Below are 9,315 nucleotides of genomic sequence, written 5' to 3'. Positions count from 1 at the left end.
GTTACTGCCACCATCAGGAAGGAAACACAAACTAGCAGCTGCTGCTGAGAGACGACTGGTCAGGATGGTCAAGAGTCAACCAGGAACCAGCAGGAAGCAGCTCTGGATGGACCAGAAGCTGCTGGAACACAGCTGTCAGTGTCCACAGGGTCTGACATCAACATGAGCTGAGAGGCTGATGGAGAAGGAAGTTCTTCCTCTAGAAGCAGAACCTTAAAGCTCCACTGAAGTCTGCTGCTGGTCACATGGACAAAGAAAAGGCCTTCTGGAGGAAAGTTCTGGTCAGATGGAATAAACACTGAGCAGAACCATGTCTGGAGGAGAGAAGGTGACGCCTATAACCCCAAGAACACCAAACCTACCATCAAGCATGGAGGTGGCAGCATCATGCTCTGGTTCTGTTCTGCTGTAGATGGACCAATGAAGAAGGAGGATCACCTCCAGGTTGTTCAGGAAAACCTGAAACCATCAGCAGAAGGTTGATCTTGGACACAGTTGGATGTTCCAACCAGACAATGAGCCCAAACACACATCAAAGTGGTGAAGAAATGGTTCCATCAGGCTGGAATGAAGGTTCTAGACTGGTCTCCCCAAAGTCCTGACTGGAACCATCCAGAACCTGTGGACTGGTGAAGGAACAAGTCTGAGTCAGAAAGACGACGAGTTTAGTTGAACTGCAGCGGTTCTGTCCAGAGGAGTCAGAGATGGACCAGAAGCTAAAAGAACTGAAATGAGATGAAAATGGACCAATGGACCCAAACATCAGCATCACGGTGTGAACATGTTTGACAGATTTTGTCTTATTTCCTTTAATAAATCTGTGAAAGAACCAAAATAAGGGACAAAGATTCGTGTGTTTAAATGATTCCATCACAGAAAATTCAGAGTTCTCAGAGTCACTGTCTTTAAAAGTAGAAAGATGACTTCCATAACTACCATGAAACAATAAATAAATATAAATATACAAACACGGTGTATTAAATGTCCTCTCCTTCACTGTTTGTGCAGCTCAGCCTGAAAACTGACGGTTCACCTTGAAAACGTGCGAGTTGTGCACAAACCTGCGATAATCAGTGTGTTATCAGGATCAGCGGAGTCTCTGCACTCAGCCCCACTTAACAAAGACCACTTTCATTATCTCACAGTGTGTGTGCGTGTGCGCGTGCGTGCGTGCGTGTGTGTGGGCGTGTGCGTGCTGGAGGCGGGTCTCTGCCTCCTGGTTCATCCCGCTTCAGTCCGGAGCAGCTCGTCCTGACGCGCGGACGCACTTCTCTCCTCTCCGGAGCAGAGCGCACACCGAGCTGCCGGGGAGAGAGCATGACGTCCCGGCCGGCGGCCCGCGGATCCCCGCTGAGGGACTCTGACTGGACCGAGTCGGTCCGGAGGGAAGTCTGAGAGTTCTCTAAGGCTCACCGAGGCTCCGTGTTCGGACTTCTTCCAGGCGGGAGCTGACGAACAGCGACGGAGAGTTTGTTTGTGGATGTTTCGCATCTGTTCCTGCCTGATCATGGAGTTACACACATAAAGAAAAGACGTTCGCTCGTTTGCTTTTCGGGTTGCAGCCGAACCGAACACACAGGCTTCAGTGGAGTAACTTTTGCGCGGCCGTCATGGAGCCGGAGGAGGGCAAGATCTCGGTGTGGGTCTGCCGGGAGGAGAAGCTGGTCTCCGGCCTCACCAAGAGAACCACCTGCGCCGACGTGGTCCGGGTCCTGCTGGAGGACCAGAACCTGCAGCAGGGCGTCTCCGCCGCGATGCTGTCCGGCTCCCCGCAGTCCTACTGCGTGGTGGAGAAGTGGCGGGGCTTCGAGAGGATTCTGCCCAACAAGACCAAGATCCTGCGGCTGTGGAGCGCCTGGGGGGACGAGCAGGAGAACGTGCGCTTCGTCCTGGTCAAGAACGAGGCGTCGCTGCCCAACAACGGGCCCCGCAGCGCCGAAGCCCGGGTGGTCCAGAGCCGGGAGAGCGGCGGTCCGGGCGGGCTGCTCAAAGGCACCGCCAGGACCTGCTGGACCGCCGCCGCCGCCGCAGCCAACTTGTCCCAGGAGAAGCAGCGGCGCATCGTGAGGAAGGCCTTCAGAAAGTTGGACAAGATGAACAAGAAGAAGGAGCAGGCGGTCTGCAAAGACAAAGGTTCGGTGGAGAAGATGGAGACGCTGGTCCATCTGGTCATCTCCCAGGACCACACGATCCGCCAGCAGATCCAGAGGATCAAGGAGCTGGACCGGGAGATAGAGCGCTACGAGGCCAAGGTGCACTTCGACCGCATCAAGAGACACGGAGTGAACTACGTGCAGGACACCTACCTGGTGGAGGCCGACGCTCCGGCCGCCGACGGGGCGCGCACAGCGGAGCGGCAGGACGCGCGCTGCTCCGCGGAGGCGCTGGCGCAGTTCGAGGAGTACGCGCGGCGCTGCGAGGAGGTGGTTCGGCTGCAGGAGGAGCTGACGGAGCGGGAGGCGCTGATGGAGAGCATCACCGGGGAGATCCAGGAGGAGCTCAACCGGCGCTGGATGAAGCGGCGGCGGGAGGAGAGGGGCGCGGAGGCGGCGCAGGACGCGGACAGCGTCGCGGAGGAGATGTGCGTCGCCGCGTCTGCGTCCGCCGCTGCCGCTCCAGCGGCAGAGCCAGATGTGGAGAGTCTGTCCGAGAACGAGCTGGTTCTGGAGGAGGAGCGGATCAAAACCCAGCTGGACACCAGCCTCTACATCGGCCTGCGGCTGAAGACCGACCTGGACGCCATCAGGGGGGACTTGGACCTGAGTCTGGCACTCTGGGAGACCAAGGAGAGCGAACTGCTGGACCTGCTGGCCAAGGTGGAAACCATGGAGATAGAGCAGGTGACCCGGAAGCTGGAGGACGCCGGGCCGGTGGAGCTGGGCCCGGGGGGCGCCGAGGCCGAGCCGGGCTCGTCTGAGAGGAGCGGCTGGGTGGAGCAGGCCCGCGGGCTGGCCAAGGCCTGCAGCACCAACGACGAGGACTCGGACACGGGCCTGAGCTCGATGCACAGCCAGGACTCGGACAACCCGCCGGTGTGCGAGTCTCTGGTGTGAACTGATGGAGCTTTATGCAAGTCAAAGCCACAAACTCAGGGCAGAGAATCAGTGTTGGAGGTCAGGCCTCTGTGGGACTCTATTCTACAGCAATAACCTGCTACATGTAGTCAATGCACAATAAGCTAGACGGGCAGCAGAGGAGCAGGGACACTCTGAGAACTGATGCAGGGCCTTCGTCAAGCAGTTTAACTAAATCTGAGGCTGCAAGGTAACAAAACTGATCTAATTACTGAGTTAGATCTGTGTTTGAGTTGCAGATGTTATTTTATTTTATTTTGATTTTAAAAAATGTTGCATCATCTTCATAGTTCTGCAAACTAAACTCAAATTTCTAAATTCAAATTGAGGTCATAAAACTGGCTCCTCCACCGGCTACTAAAAGATGGAGCCCCAAAAATCATTATAATACACAATAAATGAACTTAAATACACTTTAAAAAGTCACGCAAAAGCTCTTAATCCACCTCCAGCTGCTAAGATGTTGCAGCCAAACATGAAGTAAATGGAAATGATAAATTCCTGTAACTCAGTTTAGTTTGTTGCTTGGACGTAATTTCATCAGAAGTTTGTCTGGAGTCTAAATATTGATGCCAGCAGCTGATTTTGCTGGTGTTGAGCCCAGACTTTACTTTTCAGAGTGTGCTGCTGCTCCGTAGCCGACCTTAGACCTCCATGAGGGGCGTCAACAAAGCACCACTTGTTAGCAGAAACAGCCTAGAAGAGCATTAAGACACTTGTAATCCGCAGACTAACTTTAATTCCATCTTGTGAATCTGAAAACTTGCTGAAGCGGCTGAAACGGTTTCCTGTTAAAGGTCGAGTGCAGCTTAAAAGTCCGTCGGCTGCAAAACCTGCTGCAGAGGCTCTTTTTTTTTTTAATGCATTGAGTCAGTTCAAGTAGAACCGACCGCTTCGCGTTCTAAAGGGTTCGGAAAAATCGATGTGCAGAGTTCACAGCTTCTTCCTGCAGCACAAAGCGTCATATTTATTGAACCGCCGCGTTAAAGCAGCTTCCACAGTCTGGACTTCAAAACCAGGCGTCTGATTCTTCATCAGGATTGTCTGAAGTGCTGGTTCCCAACTTTTGAAAGCTCACGACCCTTTAAAACAACACAAAATCCCAAATCAGCGTCATTTCTGTGAACATTTCAAGCCGGTAAAAGCTTTTAAGATGCTCTGTGGAGTCAAGAACAAGAAAAAAATATAGATAAATAAGTGTTAATATAACTAATAACTGATTTCATAGATATTTATTTATTGGACTGGCAGGTTTGGAACTCCTGGTTCTCAAAAAAATCTGGTTTTATCTGCAACTGAACTGCACATTCTTTAAAAAAATAATAATTGAAGGGACTTATTAATTAAATGCACGGTTGCAAGATAAAGTTTCTAATTTACTAATTTAGAAAAACTCAAGTTTCAAACAATATTTTGTTGCATCAACTCAATATTCTGTGTAACTCCAACTCAAACGTCTGCGTTAGTTGACCCAACTTAACAATTTGGATTAATGAGTTTTTCTTCAGGATTTCAGGTCTTCTAATGTGTTTTAACACCTGCACAATATCAGGCGGCTAATTGGAAAGAATTTCAGCTGTAGAAGAAAAACTAATCCGTCCAACTCAATTTAATTTGTTGGTTGAATCTGATTTGGTTAGAAAGTTGTCTGAACTCTAAAAGATTCATGCAGACTGTGTTATATCTGCTTCGTTAAGCCCAAACGTTATTTTTTTTGTGTTTGTAATTCATCACAAAGTCCTTCATCTTTAGTATTTATTGTCATATTTTACCTTTTTTTAAGCCAAATAATTTTATATTTGTTATTAGAATAAATCAGAAAAGCCTCAAACATCTCATAAAAAGGTTGTATTTTAGCTCAAACTGATTTTTTTTAGTGCCTGAATTTAAGATTTCGTGGTTTAGTTGTGTAGAAGTGTCGATTTTTGGGTTGAAACTGGCAGAAAAAGGCTCCAACAATTCAGCAAAAACACGTCCAAGAAAGTGTTTAAATCAGAAGAGGCAGATTAAAAACAGAGATATTTAGAATTTTACTCACTTTACGATCCCAAAACTGAGCATTTCACCTTTTGCCTAAAGCACCTGGATGTTTAATCGGACGTGGATTAATTAGATTAATAATTAACGACCCCGTGTCCCTAAAATGATGTTAATGTTCAACTGAACTGTGTTTTCTGTAACAGGTTGAGGGAATCAGCTAAAAGATGGAGGTTTGTGGCCCATGTGGCTCATTTTTACTCACTGTTTGGTTCAGTTTCAGCTCAAAACTACTTTTTTTTTAAGGAAAATATCCGACTTTAGTTGACACGTCAGCAACAATCGAAGCTCGGTTCAGTTCAGGCGCTAAAATGATGAAAAAGCTGCTTTAAAAATGACTTTTTCAGTTGGTATTTGAAGCTTCTGCTGCATTTTCTCGCCTGATATTTAATTAATTGGCTAAAAAAGGAGCAATAAATAAAAAAAGCAGCAGAGTTGTGTTGGTTTAAAACGTGTTTGTGATCCACGACGAGCTTAATCCAGCAGAAATAAGTTCCCTTCCACCTGCAGCTCAGGTGTTCAGGAGGCTGACGTTCTGGGAGTCGAGGTCGGTTTTGTGACGTTTTCAGGAACCAACGAGCGATGTTAGCGTCGCGTCCCTTTAAACCTGCCTGTGGATTATTGTTCGAGCGTCGCTTTGGCTGCTCTGAGCGGGTTTTTGTTTCCAGGAAAAGCTTCTTACTCGACGGCAAGAAAAGCCTCGTGTTCATGTCAGAGTCGAGGAATCATTTCGGTTGTTGTGTAACACGAGAAGCATGTGAGTCTGCAGCGGGTCTAATTTATGCAAAATATGTGATGAAATGCACACGAGAAGTCACGTTTGTGGCCTCTCTGGGCTTCCGTACTTGTTCATTAGGGATGTTTTAGTTTCCCGTTAGCTGGACTTAAAAACTAAACGTGTGATTTTTGCAGCTCTTTAGCAGCAGGATTGTTCAAAGTGCTGTTTTTTAACGCTGACGACCCTTTAAAACCACTAAATAATCAATAATCAGCATCATGTGTAGATATTTCTGTGAGCGTATTTCTGAAGACAAACTGGTTTATTTTGATGGTTATAAAGTCTGAAAGGAGCCAAAAAAGATGCAAAAACAAGCATCAATAATACAGAAAACTAACATTTATTTATTGAACAAGCAGGTTGGGAACCAAACAATCCTGTTTCTCAAAAATAATGGCTAAACCGCATTAACGAAACCTGTCTTCTGCTGTTTTACACTTAATTAAATGGAGGATCCAGCTGTTCAGATTATATGTTTCTTGTCGAAGCAACAAATTCATGCAAAATATGTAAAAAGTCACGTTTGTGGCCTCTTTGGGCTTCCGTAGTTTCCCATGAGCTGGATTTAAAAACTAAACGTGTGATTTTTGCAGCTCTTTAGCAGCAGGATTGTTCAAAGTGCTGTTTTTTAATGCTTACGACCCTTTAAAAGCACTAAATAATTAATAATCAGCATCATGTGTAGATATTTCTGTGAGCGTTTAGAGCTGCTAAAGACAAACTGGTTTATTTTGATGGTTCTAAAGTCTGAAAGGAGCCAAAAAAGACGCAAAAACAAGCATCAATAATACAAAAAACTAACTTTAACCAGCACATTTAATTACTGGACGCGCAGGTTGGGAACCAAACAATCCTGTTTCTCCAAAATGACGTTAAACAAACATGTTTCTGCTGTTTTACACTTAATTAAATGGACGATCTGACTGTTCAGATCATATGTTTCAACAGATTTATGCAAAATATGTAAAAATGCACACGAGAAGTCACGCTTGTGGCCTCTCTGGGCTTCCGTACGCGTCGCTGAAGGATGCAGGTGTGTCATTTTTCCAGTTTAAACACAAACAAACGAGTGAAATGTTCCTTTCCGGTCCGTCTGTGAGCACAAACACCTGTTGGATGCGGCTTCAGGATGCTTTTGGGAGAGGCGGCCCCGTTCAGAGAGCGGAGCTGCAGCGCTGCATGTCTGAAGGGGAACTATTTTAAGCCTCGGTGGTGCACTTTTTTTTTTTAATGCTGGAAATAGCTGCTGCAGCGTCAGACGGGAGCCGGTCGATGTCGGAGCCGCTGAAATGGTTTTCCTGTGCGTTTTGTCGGGACGTCAGTGCTTCCATGTTTGACTCTGTCCAACTGTAACTGGTGCAGACGTTGTTAGAAGAAGAAGCTGATTGTGTAGCTCGTCCAGTCTGCTTCCAGAGCCTCCAGAGCACATCGTCACACACACATGACTGTTAGTGTTGAAATAAACGGCAAAATGTGGAACCGTGTGTGGATTCATTCTGCAGCTTTGACTCACTTCACACAGAGTTCAGGGAACACGTTCAGAGTTTACTTGTACAACTGAGTCCAGATTTAGAGTTTGAAGCCACTTTAAAGGTTCAATATGTCCAGAAATAAAACTCCAACAGCCATGAACTGTGGTGAGGACTCAGACAGGATAGTTTATATCAGATCAGAACCATTGAATGGATCCAGCAGAGGACACAGTTTGAATTATTGGCTCTCAAAAATGGGAAGAAGTGCAAAATTTTCCACATGATTTTGGTGTTGTGGCTCCACAAAGTTCCTGTCAGTGTCTGTCTATGGATGGATCCATGGTTCTACTAGAATCCAGTCTCTGGTCACATTTCACCACCTGTTGAGGCTCTAACATCAGCAGAACCTGATGTGGTGAAGTTGGACCAGACCAGGTTCCAGGTTTTAGACATTTAGACTAAAATCAGTGGGTGGAAATGCAAAAAACTAAACGTCTGAAAACATGAAATTCTCACAGTTCAGCCATAAAACATTCCCCAGAACTCAGTTTTGGGTCCAGAGTAGCAGATAAACAAGCCCAGACTGATGTTTTCACAGTTCTCACACTCGGCTGGGAGTCGACTCTCCCTTCGGCTAAACGTCTGTTTGTTGGCTTCAGCTGTTCGGTGGCGGATGCTGTGAGAACCTGCAGGCCTGGAGCTGTGCAGTGAAAGGTGTGGGCGAGAACCAGCGCCGCCGCTCTCCACTTGTGCTTAATCGCTGCTGCATTAGTTATGACGGGATGAAACGGAGACCTGGACGCACGGATCGGGTTCCTGCTCGGCCCACCCGATGCTCAGCAGGCGTCTTCCTCTGAAACCTCCTCCTCCGACCGGAAACGCTTCGGTTTCAGGGTTCCTGCAGGAAACAGATTAACGGAGTCTAAGCCAAGGTGCTCACAGCAAACATGCCTTAAGCTTTAAATATTCAGCAGCAGCTTTTCTTCTTTTAGAGAATTTGAAGCAAACTTCTAAACATTTTGCAAAAAATGACAAAGAAAATGTAAGTTTGGCTCGTTTCTGATCGGAGGACAGCTGACTTTATCGTCAGCTGGTCAGTTTTACATCCATCCACACTTTAATGTCATTATGAAAATGTTCTGAGTCATTTTCAACAGTTTTTAGTGACTCTAGACAGATGTCGCGTCTTTTTGAACAATCTGTGAGTCACTTTGGACAAATTTTAAGAAAATTTTAGATGACTTTCGTGTAATTTGACCAATTTTTTGATGAAAAACCCAAACATCTGAGTTCTGGTAGAACCTGACACCAGATCAGTTCTACATCCATCCAGGTGTCACCGTCTGAACACTGGAGGTTTGGATGAATTTGAGTCATTTTTGATCATTTTTGTGTAATTTTTGGACGACTTTCACGTCATTTTAAACTCTTTTGGAGTGATATTGGACATTTTGGACAATTTTCGTGTCATTTTAAACCATCTGAGTCATTTAGGACAATTCTTCTGTGATTCTGGATGACTTAATTATTATTTTTTTAACCATTTTTGATGGATGAAAACCACATCTGAGTTCAGTTAAAAATTACAAACTAAATCAGTTTTACATCCATCCAGGAGTCACAAACACACGGAACACATTTCAGGTCATTTTGGACAAATATGAGGAATTCTGAGCAATTTAGGACAAATTCTGTGTAATTTTAGACGACTTTAATATAATTTAACCACTTTTTGATGGAAAACACATCTGAGTTCTGCTAGAACCTGACACCAGATCAGCTCTACATCCATCCAGGAGTCTCAGTCTGAACACTGGACCTGGTTCTGTTCATGTCCTGTGCCAGCAGCTGGTAGCATCAGTATTATGGGATGTGTCATAGTGGTACCAGTTTAATGTCTATGACATAGAGTCATAGAAACAATCATCGGTACCCTGGATATGGTTCTGGTTCT

The 9,315-nt window shown here is 46.0% G+C and overlaps 1 protein-coding gene across 1 annotated transcript; it reads left to right on the top strand.

The window, feature by feature from the left end:
• Nucleotides 1-1,266: 1,266 nt before the first annotated feature.
• On the top strand, nt 1,267-7,368 carry LOC103362204 (ras association domain-containing protein 10-like). Its single transcript, XM_008288495.1, has one exon. The coding sequence runs from the start codon at nt 1,611-1,613 to the stop codon at nt 3,051-3,053; it is 1,443 nt and encodes a 480-aa protein (XP_008286717.1). The 5' UTR covers nt 1,267-1,610; the 3' UTR covers nt 3,054-7,368.
• The last annotated feature ends 1,947 nt before the right edge of the window (nt 7,369-9,315 follow it).

Source organism: Stegastes partitus, unplaced genomic scaffold (genome assembly GCF_000690725.1).
Source record: "Stegastes partitus isolate 25-593 unplaced genomic scaffold, Stegastes_partitus-1.0.2 Scaffold562, whole genome shotgun sequence".
NCBI classification, from domain to species: domain Eukaryota; kingdom Metazoa; phylum Chordata; class Actinopteri; family Pomacentridae; genus Stegastes; species Stegastes partitus.
Note: the sequence above shows the minus strand (reverse complement) of the source record. Positions and strands in the feature narration are given on the sequence as shown.

What these genes read in the sequence shown, in the direction of transcription:
- LOC103362204 (XM_008288495.1), top strand. Translation starts at nt 1,611, where the DNA reads ATGGAGCCGGAGGAGGGCAAGATCTCGGTGTGGGTCTGCCGGGAGGAG.